The 17,703-nt window shown below is 49.9% G+C and overlaps 1 protein-coding gene across 1 annotated transcript; it reads right to left on the bottom strand.

Annotated features, from left to right (window-relative positions):
* Positions 1–4,432: 4,432 nt before the first annotated feature.
* Positions 4,433–17,149, bottom strand: DRAXIN (dorsal inhibitory axon guidance protein). Its single transcript, XM_050322614.1, has 7 exons — positions 16,773–17,149; positions 10,084–10,565; positions 8,626–8,813; positions 8,134–8,245; positions 7,686–7,775; positions 7,393–7,482; positions 4,433–5,476 (listed from the first exon to the last, which is right to left on the bottom strand). The coding sequence occupies exons 2-7, from the start codon at positions 10,541–10,543 to the stop codon at positions 5,364–5,366; spliced, it is 1,053 nt and encodes a 350-aa protein (XP_050178571.1). The 5' UTR covers positions 10,544–10,565; positions 16,773–17,149; the 3' UTR covers positions 4,433–5,363.
* Positions 17,150–17,703: the final 554 nt, after the last annotated feature.

Genomic DNA, 17,703 nt, shown 5'->3' with positions numbered 1-17,703 from the left:
AATGTGTCACTTTCAAGTGAAAGATTGAAATATAATTCATCTATTGCCACATGACACATCAACTGTGACTTCATTTCCATTACTGTGTCTTTCAGGGACACGTTACTGTGTCTTGTAGGGAAGTCCTGCCTCTATTCACAGAAGTAGTGGCATCAAATGGGATCAATGCTAGTGGTTCCAGTAATGTCAAGGACAGGCTTTTACCATAAAAAAAAAAGGTGGGGTTTACCCTAAAAAAAGATTGAACACCTGGAGTGGGGGCAAGGCTAAAGAGAGACTGAATAGCCATTTTACTGGCTTAGTATTGGGTGTGAAGTGCACTGGGATGCCCTTCTGCCAGGACAGGTATCTGTCAAAGGAGAACTGTTTGCTATAAAGACAAATCCCACTGTCCCAGCTGAACCATAAGCACTGTTTGGATGCAGCAGTGTGTGGGTGTCTTTGCTCCCTTCAGCATTCTCACTCAGTGTGAGTGAGACAGAGTCTCATTATCATTTATGCAGCCTGAGCCATAATTGGGATTGATGTGACCGCCGTTGAACGCAAAGCATTCCTTTCCCCTTGTACAATAAAAGCACTTTACTTCATTTTGTTCATCAATGTATTGTGCAATTAATTCAGCCCTGCTTATTATATCCTGGGCTTGCATGTCATGCACTCAAGGGACTTAGAAATGTCTTAATGATCTCGTGGATGTGAAAACAATGAGTGCTATGACAGACATTATGCATTTGCACGTCTCTCACACCTATGAGATCTGGGGGCTGGTTGGTTTTTATCTCTGCCTTGTGCTGCTTGTACCTTGTAAATTGTCTCTGTTCCCTTCCCCTTGATAAAGCAGCACAAACATGGAGAAGAAGATAAGCAGCAAGTTAAAGAAGACCTGCAGGGAGAATCAGGCAATCCAGGAGACTGGAATCAGGATATGGAAATTTTTATGACTACAAGACTGGTCCAGGTGAGTTCAGCTCACTGCAACTAATATCCAGCAATTAGATGCTTTATGCCAGTTGATGATATGCCTTGTGCAGACTGAGTGAAAGCCTAATATACAGCTGGCTCCCTTCCTGACAGCATAAAAGTGAGGCTAATAAGGCAGAAATGCCTTCCTTTGCATTTTCAGGACGCTCTACCCTTGGTGGGTAAGGTGAAGCAATTCCACAGGGAGGTAAAGGAATTGATACAATTGCTCCTGCTGTCCTTACCTGGCCCAGGGGAATGGAGACAAGCTCACCCCTCATAGTTCTGCCCTCCTCACCCCTCTCTCAGGGTCTGCTCTGAAGGAAACTAAAGGCTGCAGCTGCCACCAGTGTCTCTGAGCTGTGCCCCTGGCTATGGAGCTGAGAGCAGTGAGGGCACCAGCTCAGCACAAATACACGTATTAGCCATGGAGCCTTTCTGAATAAGCAGTGGGGAAGGGCACATAGAAGTTACCTGGCTCTACAAACTCCCTTCTAAATCCCAGTGGACAATAGGCAAGCAGAACCATTACCTGGATTGGGGGGGAGGGGGAGACTGAAGGCATTTTGTAATGCTGGTGAGGAGCCTCCACCTGCAATGTCACTGCAAATGAGGCTGTGGCAAGGTGATTTGGGGACTGGAGAGGGTCACACTAATGTGGTGTCTTGACAAGCTCACTTGAAAGTCCTTTCCCATCTCAGCAGTGACAAGCTGCTCCTCTGATTTTCTAAAATCCAAGTAGAGCTTTGAGGTATCACTGAGGGACTACTCTTCAAGATTCACTGACACTCTAGAAAATGAACTGACACACCAGAAGCGGGTTTATGGAGTGCATATGCTCACTCAGTACATTCCAAGAAAACAACAGCCCTCGTATTTTTCCTGATAAAAAGTATGAAAGCAATGTTTTTTTCCAGGCTTTATGTAGCAGAGAGTGACTGGCATGGACATGAACAATTTGGTATAGCATGGGTTTGAAATTGAAGCACTCACACACACTGTGGATTGACAACAGGGTAATTACTGGGGGAGAAAAGGAGGAGAGAGGGTTTCAATAAAACACCCCCAAGCTAAAATGAATGCAGACTATTACAGACCTGAGACAGAATGATTCCCAAGTGTTTTAATTTGTGCTTCCACTCCTTGTCTCTCTTGCAGTCATAATTTTGGCAACTGCCAGCAACATCCCCAAGATTCAACAGCATTTGCAGAGCAGGCAGCTGCTGAGATGATTATGTGAAATCTGCACGCTGTCCTCTCTTTTCCATGTCTGATTCTCACCCTTGGAGAAGTGGCTTAAAATGATGTGTAAGCCTTGGACTGGCTGGTAACAGCAGTAGCTGTAGAGCAGGAGTCTGTGTGGGACTCCGTCACTCCCTTTTCTTTCATGCTCTGCAATTAGCTTTAAAAATTATTGCACAGAGCCCTGCTATGGCTGGTCTGGGCCCCATCCAAAGTCCTTTTGAGACAATAGAAAACCTTGCAAGAGCTCTGGCTTAAACTCTCTGGGGGCAGTAGAGAAGCAGAGCCTGTGTGAATTCCTAATTCGAGTTTCTCAAACAGTCAGTTGGGAAGAACATATAAATCAAGACTTGCTTGGTATTTGTGTCCGTCTCTTGTTCAGACCTAATACCCCCAAAGGCAGAACTGTCACTGACTGCACTGTGACTGGGACATACTGGGAAAGAAGGGGAAAGTTGCTGAGTGTAACCCAGAGATAGTATCGCTCTGCTGCTGCTGTCGTGCCCTTGAGACAGCAGAGAGCGGCCCTAAAAAGCTTTGCTGCTCTCACAGGTGGGTTGGACTTGTTGTACAAATGTTGCCCTGGGGTTTTACATCACAGGCTGCTCTTGCATTCCACACCTTGGCATGTTATTTACTCAACAGCTTTCCTTTGCTCTGCAATTGCGAAGTCAGTGGTTGATGTGGCTGATACATAATTCAGGCCGATTCTTTTCACGCTGCTGTGGCTGTGCAGCACGTGCCTGGACCACTGCTCACCCTCCCTGCCTCACCTCTGCAACACCACAGCTTGATTCAGAGGGAATGAGACTTGGTCACGGGCTCTCTTTCTGAAACTCCACTGTGAGCAATCAATCCAGTAATCCCGTGGCTTGATGGACAATAACTAACTCAATTTTCACTGACCTTACGCATTTAACTAATCCCACCAATTAAGGATAATCTGTTCTTTATATTCAGAGTTAATAGCAGACTGAAAGCTGAAAAGGCAAGAGTGGAAAGAGCAAGTCTCTTTTTGGCATCTAAAAGCTCTGGCTTAAAATTCAGACTTGCTGTTTTTAAGCCTGCTTGTAGTTGGATTTACACCAAAGTCTTGAGCAAAACATTGTCCATGATCCTACAAGGATTCAGTATGCAGTCTAAGGGGCAAGGAATACCTGAATCACCAAGGATAAAGACCCTGCAAAATTTCCTGCTTCCTTTCAGTTGCTCTGTTCCATCCAGACCTCAGCTCCTACCCTGGAAAGCACCACACTGTGATATCAAACCTGTTTTTGACAATGGCTGTGCATGTGGTTTTCATCGGTGTCACAGAGACCAGGGGGCTGAGAGCTCTGCAATTGACTGTGATCAATTAGGAGCCTTTTTTTTCCCTTTATGCTTCCACTGACAATGGCACTGGCAGCACCACCCACTATTCTGCATCTGTGCTGAGGGAGGGGCTGCATAGCTCTCCCTGGGTTAACAAATTGGAGCCAAACCACCTTTCTTTCTTTACTCGTGCCTTTTGGGCTGCCTGTCACGCTGGAAGCAGAAATCTAAATAGCTACAAGCAACCCTGTGGTAGGTTTTGCCTAAATGCTCCTGCACAAATTCCTCCTTCAGCAGTGCAGGTCAGAACTGGCATTGTATTCACAGCACCTCTCTGTAGCCATGGCTGGGCACTCATTATATTAGAGATGGAAAGTATTATGTTAGCAGCCTTTGAGTGAATACACAATGCTGAGTGACACTGCAGCATAAACAGGAGTGCAAAATGGAGCTTTGCCTGCCTAAATGGAGCACAGAGGGGTTTAGGGAGGCTGTGTAAAGAGGGTTCAGCAGCAGGATTAATATTTCTATTCTTACAGAAAGTGCTGTACATCTCCAGGTTCTTGAATAAAAAAGGATAGTGCAGTGTTAGCAGTAGAAAAGAACATTTTCACCAACTAACACTACTGCAGTTTAACACAGGTTGCCTGTGTTGCTCCAATACATCACTGAAGTCAGCAATTAAGTATTAATATAAAGAAGTTTTAAACATCTGGATGGCTACAGCAGGCAGAAACTGTTAGCTGCAATTTGAGTGAGGATAGAGAGAAGCTCGGATCCCCACCTTGGGTAGAGGAATTTTTCTACCAAGTAGCACAATTGCTCTGTAGTTACTTGATATCATCAGTGCTACCTGCTGATCAGCTCCCTTATTGGCTTTTCTGCCACATCCTTGGGTGCAGTCAAAGAAGCCAAAGAGTTGCACAAAGGATATCTATCATATCTTTATTTACATATCATGGAAACACACATGCAACATGTCACAGGATTTACTACCATGGAACAGCCTGTCCCTATCTCCTGTTACCAAAAACTTTATTTTTGGCTCACTAGGAAAACTATCACTTCCCCAGAAAGCTCCTAAAAATAATCATTAAAAATAACAGACTTGGCAGGATAACTAAATGAGTGAGAGCTGCAGGCTGGGATGTCTTGCCACATCCTTGCAGAAACCAGGTGGTTCTCTGGAAGCAAGAAAGGAAGGAAGGAAGGATGGAGTGGGACTGGAAGGTCCCAAAGATGACAGGTAGGAAGTGGTAGTGTGTAACAGCTGGAGAATATGTCTGGAGTGGTGAAGCAAGGAAGAGAGCAAGAGCTCTGTCAGAGGGTCCTCTCTCATCTAGACTGCCAGGTTCCTGCTGATCCATTTCCCATCTTCGAATCCATCTGGAGGCTACAAGTTTCCTCTCCTTTAGGAACCTCCAATCCTTAAGGGCAATCTACCTTTATTTTCAAGCAATAATTAAGGGGTAAAGTTTAAGCTCATATCTCCTTTGCCCTGAAGGATCTTCCACATCTAAACTCCTTTGAGAAGAAGAGATGAAACTGCAGAGCCTTTTCCTGCCAGGACCATCAGAACGGGAGTAATGATCATTTCTTACTAACTGGGAGAGGGGGACCCAACTCAGTGGCAGGAATGTGCTGAGGGAAGGCAGGGGGAACACAGTCTGCTATGGCAAAGGCTGAGACCACTCTACTTATAAATAACATGAGTTTCAGCCCAGCTGGAACCTGGCATGTCCAGAGCCTGCAGCTCCAGTCATTTGCTCGACTTTTTCCTCTAATTCCCATTGCTAGGTATGAACAGTTTGAGCCCAGCTCCTGACCCTCCTGGCAGGAGTCCCACCCTCCTAAACATTGATGAAAGATCCCTGCTCTCCGTTGGCCGACTCGGGCTCCACACAGCGCCCTTTCCTCCGGGTCACTCTTCGGTTCCGGTGGAATTTGGCGTAACAGCGGAGCCCTACGGAAAAGACACGAACAGGTGAGGAGGGACCAGGGCAGGAACACCACACAACTATCCCTCTGACAGACCCTGCTGCACTGGGGCCACTCCCAGGGCTGTGGCAGATGGAAATGCCTCACACATGGAAATGCTCTCCGGGCCCTGGCATTCTGCTTGGCTCCCTGTTCTGGTTTGGGATTCATTGGTTCAGGCAGGTTTCACTGGCTTTTTGAAATACCAATGAATTATTCCAATTGTTTCTAGTGATTTTATGGAAGCCCTGCTTGGTTTCCCCCTATTACTTCCCATTACTGTCTAAGTGATCTCTCCATTGGGAAATTACTATAGACTTAATGTGCAGCAGCAATGGCTTGGGACCTCCCCTTGCTATTTATTTCCCTGAAGCTTCAAGAGAAGAGGGAAAAGACTTTGAAGTGCTATTACTGGGAGGTCTGATCCAAAGCTCACTGCTCATCTCCTTCAATTTGTCTGGTTTGGACTCAAAGTGCAGGGTTTGAAGGAAGCTATCTGATGTAGCATTGATGAATACTAAGGGGAAAAAAGGCATTTTATTTGCAAAAACTATGAGTACATATTCTCCCATGGCAGTGGAAGGCAATGGGAGCCTCTGATCAGGGTAACTAATGGGTTGGTGGCACCAATAGTTATATTTTTGGGTGTCTATTGTCTGACTTTGTTACACCAGAATGCATAGTTAGTCGGGCCAGACAGGGGTACAGCCTGTGGGTAAATAATTCTCACAAAAGCCCAGATTTTCAGTAACCCTGATTTTCATTGGGCTTGGCAGGAGCTGAAACTGCAGCTCTTTTACCTTCCAGAGCAGGCAGCAGATAGCAACAGTGCCAGCACCCCCAGAGCAGGGCAGGCTGAGGATTTATAGCTCATATAATGAGACAGCCCCAAACTGTCCTCAGCTGTACACCAGAGACCCAGAGGATGTCACAGGTCACAGAGCAGCCTTTTGGAGTGCATGTCCCTGGGCTACCCTGAGACCAGCTACCTCAAAGTTGGGTTTGTGCCCCTCATTACCAATCCCCCCAGGGCAGTCTGGCCTCCCAGAAGGAGAGCACACAAGATCAGAGCTCTGCTCTTATCTAAGCCTCTTGTCTGTCTTATCTGGATCTTCCATCTCTGGGGATCTTTTTAATGCTACAGAGGATGCACATTTGGCATCAACTTATAACTAGCTTAAGGATAAAGCAGGGCCTGGGGCAGCCCTCATTAGGCTTGCAGAAACACTTTTCTAGGCTAATCTATCAGAAGGTCACCTCTGATGAGGACCTTCAGGTGTCACACAACACACCCAAGGTGAAGACTACCATTTAACATTGCAACTCCAGGGAAGCTGCCTGTTTAACTGGGTAAAAACAGGTGAATGACCTGGTCAAATCACTGGTCACGAAACTTGGCAACCAGAGTTTTGTTCTGGCAGACAAGACCCAGTGCCTGGAGCTGCCCCTGAACATGTTCAGTCTAGAAGAGTGCCTTTCAACATCTTTGTAATGCACCTGTCTAGCAAGGGCTGTGGGTTCCTCAGAAACAGCTTTAAGAAACAAACACCTGTGCCCTTCCTACATGTACTAAATTGCTACAAGCTCTGCTAAAATTATCTTGGGAAAGATATGTTAGGCACAAGGTCATGCAAAGCAGTCTGTTTTTATAGCCTGTGATACTTGAAAGCACCATTGAAGTGTTAATGTATTGTGGCTGCTTCTGTCGGGTTTGTAGATAGGAGGATTTTTGTTTTCATGAGGGAAAACAAGATATCCTGGATGACTCAACAGCCACACTGTGAGTCAGTGGCAGGGAAAGGCTAAAGAGCAGCAGAGCTTAGCTCTTATTTTCACATACAAACCATTATTCCAAGCCAGTGCTGTCAACTCCAACAGGGGAGAGCAAAGAGCTGGACTCACCCTCAGTGCACATGCAGTCATCGTAACACTTGTTGTTAAGGCCTCGATTGTGGGGTTTGCAGAGGTGCTCACGCAGGTCACAGCAGGAGCCTGCAACACAGGGACAGGATCAGCACAGCTCAGGTACCCCCTTCCCTTTGGGAGTACTGACACCCCTGACAGCTCCATCACACAGACATCATCCCAGAGCCCTGCCCTTCCCTTGGATATCACTTCCTAACAGCAGCAGCAATCAGGATGCATTTCAAACAACCCCATGTTTGGAGAAATGCCTCTGCCAAGCGGATCCTGACCTGGGAGGCAGTCAAGGTGGTGATCACATGGCTCCCCTTCAGCTGTCACAGTTTCATTTCCACTGTTGGGGCTCTTACTGCGGCGCTTTTCTGTGGAAAAAAACCAAACAAGATGCTGATAGAAAATTTCACGCTACTGTTTTCATCCTGGAGAGTATATTGTTCCAGGGTACAAACAGCCTCAAACATCTCGAGTTTGAACTCTAAACCTTCACAGTCTAATCTCCTATTTCTCAACCCTCCATCTATCATTTTTCCTCTGCCCTCAAACTATGCATCCAAAATGAGAAACATTCTGCAACTGAGCACAAAACACAATCAGCATTATGCTGCTTCTCTCTTTCCCCACCTCTATGATCTCATGCCCTTCAGCACATCTGGGAACACTAACTGTGGGACAAGCCTTACAAGGGGGACTCTTGGGAAAGAGGACAGGGAGGTTTAGCACCTTTCTTTTTAGCAGATGGCCACATTTCTGGTTTGAGGTCCTCATAATCTGTCCAGTCGAAGAGTGCCATATCTAGGGTGGGCATCACATCCCCGTCTTGCCTGAGGCGGGCCTGCAAACCACAAGAAACCAGACAGACAATGGGTTACTCTTCTGGAGTGACACTGAAGTCTTTGAGGATTTTTATGGTGCTTTTAGACATTTATAAAGGCCTTGTGATTCCCCCTCCACCCCACCTCCAGCCCTGCCTTGTCCGTCAGGGATTCCTGGCATCTCATTTTCCAAAGGGAAGAGCTCTCCCTTGCTGCAGCTGAAGCCAAGAAGGAAGTTTTCACTCTTCTGTGTGAGGACAAAAGGTGAGCAAGGATTGTTAGGATATGGTGGCTCTGCAGCCAAGGGTTCCTACTGCCTCTCTGGTCAATGAAGCTCAGGGAAGATGGACAGATGAGGGACAGACAGGGCTTGGAGGGACAAAGCAATTACCAGCTCTACCTGTGACCGTGGTGAGGTGGCTGGAAGAACAGGAGGTTCTTCTGTGGAAACAGCTTGGTCCAGGGCAGTGATGAGGAGCACGGTGGGAGTCAGACTTGTAGCTTCCTCTGCCTGGAGGTTCTGAAACTGTTCTTCAAAGCTTTCAGGTTTCTTGTACAGGGAGCTCAGCCCAGCATCAGGAGTCTTCCCTGCAGAGGGCAACAGGCACAGCAGCATTGGCTTTCTCATCCCTTTTCTGTGGGTGCCATAGATTTGAGCTGAAGGAATTCAGATTTCACCCATCCACAACCCCGAGCTGCTCTTCAGGCCAGTGTAAAACTAATAAAGTGATAGATCAGGTCCAGAGTATATGCAGCTTGATTTTTATACATTTAAGACATATGTAATCATACCTTCTTGAAGGCATGTCTACCTCTTGCTTAAGAAGAAAAAGATGTCTTCTTCTGGTCTCAAGAGTACAAAACGCACCTGTTTCACCATTTTTAAACTAATGGATTAAACTGCAGCAAATACCTGTGAATACATTCTTATTTTATTTTAATAGTGAGTTATTTTAGCTCCTAAATTGAAATTCCAATCTTCACAGGCTTATCCCTGTTTTTCATAAGTATTAATTTAAACATAGACCTTAAGTTAAACCCAAGAAACAAGACCTGTTTGTAGTCTGCAAATATTGCTCCAAACCACCTTTGTTGCATCCTCCTCTTTATTGCTTAACATGAGTTGTTTAGTCAGTCCCCTGAGAAAACAAGAGAGCTCTTCTTACTGAGGTAGGGAGGAGTGATAGCTGGAACTCAAGGATGTGACACCCAGCTTGTCACATAGTGCAGACTGACACAAATTGCCAGGCTTTAACCGAACTCAAGATTTACCACACTGAGCAGAGCATACCACAGAGACACACACCCACAACTTGACCTGCAAAGGAAAGCAGTCCCAGTCAAAACCAAACAGCATTTCAAAGTCATTAGTGCAGTTTCACATGGGCAAAATTTATATTTTTTTGTAGTTCAGCATAAACATAGAAGAATACCAGCTCTGGTGAGAAAATGGTGTTCAAGTGGAATAGAGGGGTTGTATTATTTCTAGTTCTGGTCATGTTTTGAAGTCAGTGGAGAGATTGAGCATGGCTTGGACATGTTTGAACCATTTACTAAAAAGCCAACAAAACAGGCCACCCCAGAACAACCCCTCAAGTCCCAGGGACTCTCTGAGCTGCCCCTGTAAGGCAAACCAGGTCATTCTCACAAACTTGCAGCCAGCACTAAACCCCTCTGGTTCTGGAGTTCATTCCCCTTTCTTCTTGTGCCTCTTTTGTCTGGCAGATTTCTCCCCAGAGCAGGCACACACCCCACACTCTCCACACACCCATGTGGCTCAACCACAGCTGCATCTCCTCGCCCTCACACCAGTGACACTCACTGCCAGTGCCCCACCAGCCCCCTGGAGCTCAAATACCTCGGTGGTGTCTCAGCCTGTCCCTGCGGCTGTGCCGCCGCTGCTCCCGGTTCTGCTTCTTCCCCCTCTCAGAGCCCGGGGACTGGTTCTCCCTCTCAGGATACGGCAACTCAAAGCCCAGGAACACATCCTTGTTCTGTTTGAGGGCTGCTGGCTGTCCCTCTGTCACCAGCTCCTCCACAGCTGACGCTCCGCTGCCCATCCTGAGGGTCTCTTCCCCGGCCAGCCGCCCTCTCGAAGGCATGGCATGGACCCTCTCCTTCTTAGCCAAGCCATGCTTGTGGTGGTGCCCAATTTTGGGCTGCTGCAGCCACATCTCTTGGTTTTGAAGGTGGTTGTTGCTGTCTGGAACATTTCTGAGCTTTGTGCCAGGGTTCAGGGAGACTGCAAGACTGATGTCAGAAAGAAGCAGCGCGCACAGGAAGAGGAAAGGAGAGAAGAAGGTGGAAGGAGTTGCCATAATCCTGGGTGCTCAGCCTCACCTGCAATTAAAAAAAAAGAAAAAAATAAGCAACCAACATTTATGAAGGGTAAAGGCCATCAAGATTCTGTCCTAGAACACTTAGATGAAGAACACTATTATGTCCAGAGCTGGAAGTGAGTTATTCCCTCCTTGGTTACCCTTCTCTCCCAGCCCTGGCTACAGCAGCTGAGACACACGTGCAGGGCCTGCAGGGCTGAGAGGTCCCAGTTTCATGTGCAAATGAGGCCATCAATCAGCAGGACATTTCCCTTTGATTCCTCACCAGGCCCCCTACCCTCCCCATTCACAGCCCACCATCTGAGGGGCTGGGGGCTGGCTCCTGCTCCCTGAGCCCAGGCACAGCATTAGCTGTCTGGCCAGGGCTGTTTGCTGCCAGGTTGGCATCCTGGGCCTGGCTGGCACTGGCCCCTCCTCACAGCTGGTTTCCTTGCAATGAAGATGTCAAGATGAACAAAACTGGGGGCAGATGGTGGCCTCGCAGGACCAGCAACAGCCCTGAGCAGCTCAAGCCAGAGACATTCACACGCACTCACACACTGCTTCAGGGTGGCTGAAATTGGTCAAGGGAAGAAAAAACGCTGGAAATTTTGTGCTGATACCTCATGGCATAGCAGAGAAATAAATCTGCTGTCAGCAGAGCAGGGGATGATGGTCTAAAGATCAAGGGGCAGGGAGGCAGATTGAGGTTTCTCTAGTTTGTCCCATTTTCCCTCCTTGACCCTTCACCCAACCAGACAAGGCTGTCACTGGGAGGGTAATTTAAGTCCAAAGAATATTGAGACCAAGTCCCTCAGCACTGTGTCTGCAGACTGTTCTCACTGTCATATTTTTGAAGGTCTTCCTTCATCCCTGTGTTTGTGTTACAAGACATGGCTGTGGGACATTGCACAAGTCAGAGCATTCTCTAATTAAGTCATTCTCCTCTTTTATTTCCCACAGAAAGGGGAAAGGGATTTGCAGCATTTCCAGTGCAGCCTTTCGCTTTGGGGCAGCTTTCTCAGACTGTCCCTCTCACTCTGGGCAGCATGAAGACCTGCTTAAAGCCAAAGTTCCCTGCAACACTGACTGCCAGAAAACCAGCCCCGTGCTTACACTGGAGAAATACTGACAGAGTTACAGCCACTCAACCTCCTCCCCTTCCTTCCTGCACCCCAGTCCCGGCTCCACCTGATTTCCATCTGTTCACCGGGTGAACCACTTTGCTGCTTAATTGCAATCGTTTGCACTCCCTCTCCAGGTGCTTGGCTGTTTGACCAGCCATTGTCACCTGGGAAGGGCAGGTAACCACCTTTGAGGCCAATCTCTGAGCCTTTTTGTGGAGCTGACAGGAGACACCCTAAGAATAGCCTGGGTTCTTCCTTTCCACCTCTGAGACAGATGTGGAGTGTTTTGAGTCAGGGAAAGCTCTGCCATGATAGCAGCCCCAGCCTCAGAGAGTGTCTCGTGAGTTTAGAGGGAGATGGCTTTATCCTGTTAACTGAAAAAAGCCTGCTCACACATTCAACAGCCAATTCTGCCTTTCCAAGATTCCTCTCTGTTGTTGTTCAGAGCCTGGGAGCAAGTTTTCAGTTCAGCCCTCCCCTGGAAAGAGGTAGGCAGGACAGGGGCCTTTTCTTTATGCAGTGTCCAAAAAGCAGGTTCTGCTACAGGTCACAAAGGACAACAAACTGCTGCTTGATTTAGGAGGTGCTGGGAAGCTTATTTGCTGAAGGCATAACACTATGAAATAGCATTTTATTGGCAGCTACCTGGAACAAAGGAAAACCAGACTGACAGCTAAATCTATTAACAAAGCACATCAAGTCCTGCTTCAAAACCAATGGAAAAAACAGCAACCCAGCAACATGCAGGCTCTGCATGGGGTCATTTGTTTTTTCCCCAGACCACGGGGTCTTTGTTTTTCTTCCTAGGATTTTCTCTTTAAGAACCAGAGCAAACCAGCTGGATTAAGGCATCACTCAGAACAACTCAAAGAGCCAGAAAGAGCATCTTACCTTTTCATCTGTAGGCAAAATACCAAGAGGAGAGAACAAGTGCAAAGAGAGCGTGAGGGTGTCTCCAATCTCGCTCTCACAGACACGGGCCCTTTGATGGTGAACCTGACAGACACAAGCTGCACGTTCTGGTTTTCAGCAGGAGCTTGGAGGCAGCTAAATGCTGCAGGGCACTTAAACAGAAGGTCTGCTTCCAAGTGGAGGGGGCATTTATTTAAGCTGCCCAGCTGTCTTGTTGGCACTGCATGGCATGAAAGTGCAGCCAGAGCACACGGATTGCCTCATCTCTGCACTGGCAGAGGGGCAGGTTGGCATGCTGTGTTACTGTCACTGGGAATCCTGCATTAATAATGCAGATAAATACCTGTATTACACTGTTGTCAGGGGAGATCTGAGCTGTTTTGCTAAACCAAACTGGTGCATGGATAAGTTTGGGTACCTTGGGTTAATGCAACACTTCTGTGCTGGAGGCAAATGAGTCTCAGCCCTCTCCTTAATCACTTGTTTCCATGCCGTGATCTACTTTTAACTTCAGAAACCTCTTCCTACCTCCTTCATTTTTCTTACCCTACCAAAGCTGTAAAATTCACACTTCCAGAGGCAGCTAAGATAACACAACAGCATCCCCAGTTCTCAGTGCTCAGGCTCCTCAATGTCTGAGCACCAAAGTTAACTTCACCCCCTCCTCTGGCAGGACCACCTAGCCCTGGGCTTGCTGATGTAGGTGACAGCAAGGCTCTCACCTTTTCTGCACAGGTGAAATTCTGCCAGGCAGAAAGAAGCCTGGCCTTGTAAGGAGATGCCTTTCCTAAACTGCTATAAACAAAAGACACACGTTAAAACAAGCCCAGAACCCATCCTCTTCTTAGGGTTCATGTATTAGTAAAGGAAACAGCTGAAGTGCTTGCCAAGTTAAGCTGTCCCACAGTTCTTTACACCAGACCTGCATCCCCCTCACTCCACCCCATGCCTGCATTTCTTTTATAGACACTCAGGATTATTTGAGGTAGCAAATCTGCCTTTTCACAAGAACACCTGTACAGCAAAGATAAGGCCTTCGAGCTGCCCAGGGTGCAGGCTCAGGACTGAGTTGCAGTGCTGTCTCAGCCACTATTTCTGATCTATTTTGGGTTAGCAGTGGATGGTTACAATCCTGTAAGGGAAATTAGAGGGTTTTTTGCATGTTGGGTAACTTTCCCTGTGGGAAGTCTCTCTGGACTCACTGCTACAATTACAATATGCTGATACTCTGCTCATAATCCTGCAAGGCAGCCATGGACTGAGTAGGTACAAAGAAACTCAGGCATGTTTTCCCCCTATAAACACAGTTGTGCCACCTTGGCTCTGAAACTGCCCCTGCTGCATTGGTGTTGTATTTCACAAAGCAGCAACATCAGATGATCCACCTTCATTCATGTATCTCACTTACAGCATTATACCTGACAGCCATAGCTTTAACTTCTCACATATGTTCTCCATGTCACAGCCAAGAGGAACAAAACCCTTGAACTGAGAGACTGTCAAGATCCTTTCTCACCCCAGACTGCAAATGATGCAGTTTGTATGCTCAAGGGCTGAACCAAGCTAGACCCAAGCACGTATGCTGGGCCAGATTTCTTTTTGGCTCTGATAGGCTCAGACTTTGGCAGACGTGCATAAAGGTTTCCTGGACTCCAGACAATCCCAAGCTGCAGCAACAGACTAAGTGTGTGTGCATCTACATGGGTGTTGTGTGTATGTGCCTGTGTGGCAGGGATGACAGACAATAAACCCGGCTTCGTGTGCCAGGCTGCCTGTAAATAAGAAGCCAAAGGGTGATGGATGGGCTTGGGAAGGCCTGGAGCAGAATGGACAGGGTAGGCTCTATGGTAGCTGACATGCAGAGAGCTGGCTGGAGCCAGGAGGATGGCATTGTGCAGATAAATGAGATTTCACTTCCCTGCTGGGTCTCTTTCCATCTGTTTTTCTGTTTCTGGAGGCAAATGCTGGGAAGCTTCATAAACAATCTGCCAAGAGACCTTCCCATTTCTAAAGGCTCCCTCCCAGCTTTCTAGGGTCCCCCAAAGCAGGCAGGTAATCTTATATTCACCCTTCTCTTTTCCTCCCCAGGGCAAAAGTAGCAACACTTTTATTCTCTCCCAACACTTCTTGCATACTCAATTTATAGAGATTTTTATTTTTCCCTGCTGGTACAGACATCCTTGGGATGTCAGAACAGCAGAATTCCCTGCTCACAGATCTCCAGTCCTTTTGGGTTCCTCTTCAGAGCTGCCCTCCTTTCTTAGGTTTCCTGTATCTATTGTCACCTTTCCTCCTCACTTTGCCTTTCATATTTACCTGACTCCGCAGTTTCTTTGTCCCTCATGACTGTGGTGTGAGAGATTTCCCCTCTGCTGATATTTAGGTTACTTGAATCCTGTCCCCACCCTTTGAAACATCTGCTTTCCTTCGCCTGTGCTGTTTTCCCTCCTTGCCTGCCATCCCCAAACAGCACTCCATTGTAGAAAGGAGCCAATTCACTAACACACTACTGGCACAAGAGACAGAACAGAGAGATTCAGGCTTGCAGGGGGTTGAGGAGTAGCTGTAGGTGCCTTGTGCCTTCACAAAGCATCCCCCTGGGGCCATTTGTAACCACTGACCGCTTGAAATGTGATTCACTCAACATTAGTTGAAGGGCTGGAGCTGGGACTCCCCTCACTGGTCAGCTCTGGCTCTCTGCCCTCCTAATCAGGACAGAAGTGACTTGTTCCCACAGCACGGCCCAGGGAACTCCCTCTCCTGCAGCCCAGGCTTGTGAGCTGGTCACTAAGTCACGGCTGAGCTCCAGCACCCCGGCTCTGATGGACACTGGACACCTTCAGATGCCTCTCACCTTCAGCCACAGCCGTGCCACCCCTTCTCCTGAGCCTCTTCCCGACCTGCCCCGGGAGCTCCCAGTACAACATCCTCCAGGGACTGAGCAGCCCAGCAAGCCCCTGCACTGAGGGGGAAGAGGGGCACACGAATGAATATGCAGTACCCTCTGCTCTGCTTCCTCTGGGATTCCACGGAGTGGCTGACACAGCCATCACAGGCGACCTGCTATCAAACAGAGTCTACTCTACCCAATAATGAGATTAAAATAGCAATGAGCCCGAGATTAGCATCCAAGATATAGTCGCTGGCTGTCAGCACGGCAGAGAAGACTCTCCAGTTTCATGCACAATGCCTGGTGACAAATGGGACACAATCAATAGCAAAGGTCATTGCTCACCCGGCCGGAAAGCCCCTGACAGGGAAGAATGGGGGCAGATTTGCCCTGATCTTCTCTGGGGGGAGACGTGGATGTGTCCCGACTGGCAGAACAGTTGGGCTGCGCTTTCAACATTTTTCCTTGCATGACATTCTCACTTTGAACCAAACGTGTAGAATTAATGCCTCCTTCTGCAAGGGAGAGGAGATGGGAATACAAAACCACTTCCATTAAACCCTCCAGTTGACGGAAGACTTCAGGTGTGAATTGGATAAGTGTCACTTAAATCCTACGTGATGAATTACCAGCTGTAATAAGCCATTAACTGGTGCCAAATTGATTTAATTCAGAAATGAGATTTCACTTTTATCAACAGAGGAAGAGCAGAGAGCAACCCGCGGGTGCCCAGGGGCTCGGTGCCTGGCAGCGCACGGCTCTTCAAGTACAATGACTCGGTGGGAAAAGCTTCCTTCGCCCCCCGGCAGCTCCGGCCGGAGCCGGGACATGCCCGTGGCGTGTGCGAGGGGCTCAGCCCCTGCGAGAGGGACGGTGCCTCTGTCCGAGGCGACTTCGCTCCCAGGGAAGGGCAGAGCCATCTCGGGAGGGGACTTGCAGGACTCCCCGAAGTAGGGGGATCTGGGAGGCAGCGGGAGAGCCCGGAGCCCGCTCCCGGCACGGTGACAATGGGGCTGTCCGGAGGCACCGCGCCCCGGCACCGGCGCTGTCCGGGCTCGGTGCTCGCTCGCACCGGCGGGCGATGCCGCCCCTGCCCGGGCACCGCGCGCGTCCCGGCCACGGCAGCACCGGCGGTCCCCGAAAACCCCGCTCTTTGTCTCCTCCGGGGCGCACGGAAAGTGGGAAAGTGCCCCCCGCACTGCTCCGCAGTCCCTGCGAAGCCAGAGGGGAATGGGCTCGGCGGAGCATCCCCCGCCGGCCCCGGGGCTCGGGGAGCGCGGCGCGGGCAGCGCTGCCTTACCTGTCCGCAGGTCCGGGGCTGGCGGAGCCCGGCAGGCAGGGCAGGGCTGTGCGAGCGGCGGAGGGGAGGCAGGTCTGCCGGGGGCAGCGGGTGTTCAAACCCGAGAGCAGGAGGAGCAGGAGGAGGAGACAGGGGGAAGGCAGTGGGGGAATGTGGAGAGGAACCGGGGACGCCGGGAATCCCGGGGGACTGGGGTGCATGGTGCGGGAGGAGGTGGGGCTGGGAGGGGCTCCGGGCGTACGGGGGGCTGCGGGAGGGTGCGGGGGGGAGCTCTGGGAGGGTGCAAGGGGGTCTGCAGGGCGGTGCAGGAGCATGCGAGGGGCGCATGGCTCGGGGGTGCCCAGCGAGGAGGAGGAGGAGGTGCGGGAGCGCAGGGTGCTGGTGACAGCAGCGGCAGCCTGCCTGGGGCACGGACGGGGCAAACAAAGGACGGAGACAAAGGCGGGGCAGCCCCGGGGCGGGCCCCGCTCACCTGCGCGGCGGGGCGGGCTCCGCGCCCCCGCTCCCCGCAGCAGGTGCTCCCCGGCGTTCCGGCCGCGGAGCGGGTTAGCTACCCCAGCGAGGGGCGCAGCGTCTCCTGCTCCCCTGCCCCGGGCCCCGCTGTCCGGGGAGCCGCCGGGGCGGGCAGGCGGGGGCACCGACCCTCGGGGCAGCGCTGGGATCCGCGCCCGCTCCTCCTGCCCGCTGGGGGCGCTCGGCACGCGCCGCGTGACGTCACCCGCGCGCGCCGCCACTGCCCGCCCTCTCCCCCTCCTCATCCAAGGGCTGGGCCAGGGAGAGAAACGTGGCGGAGGGGCTGGCACCGGACCGGGGGACCGGAGGACCGGGGGGGACAGGGAGGATCAGGGGGACAGGGAGGACCGGGGGACAGGAGGGATCGGGGGACAGGGAGGGACAGAGGGGACAGAGGGGACAGGAGGGACAGCGGGGA

The sequence above is a fragment of the Myiozetetes cayanensis genome, unplaced genomic scaffold (genome assembly GCF_022539395.1).
Source record: "Myiozetetes cayanensis isolate MyiCay16 unplaced genomic scaffold, myiCay2020 scf28, whole genome shotgun sequence".
Classification (NCBI taxonomy): domain Eukaryota; kingdom Metazoa; phylum Chordata; class Aves; order Passeriformes; family Tyrannidae; genus Myiozetetes; species Myiozetetes cayanensis.
The sequence above is the reverse complement of the archived record's forward strand: the minus strand, read 5'-3'. Positions and strand labels throughout refer to the sequence as shown.

Coding starts and splice junctions, on each gene's coding strand:
- DRAXIN (XM_050322614.1), bottom strand. CDS start 10,543: ATGGCAACTCCTTCCACCTTCTTCTCTCCTTTCCTCTTCCTGTGCGCG. Junction 7,776..8,133: donor GCCATCTGCTAAAAAGAAAG/GTGCTAAACCTC, acceptor TTTTTTCCACAG/AAAAGCGCCGCAGTAAGAGC. Junction 5,477..7,392: donor TGACTGCATGTGCACTGAGG/GTGAGTCCAGCT, acceptor TCTTTTCCGTAG/GGCTCCGCTGTTACGCCAAA.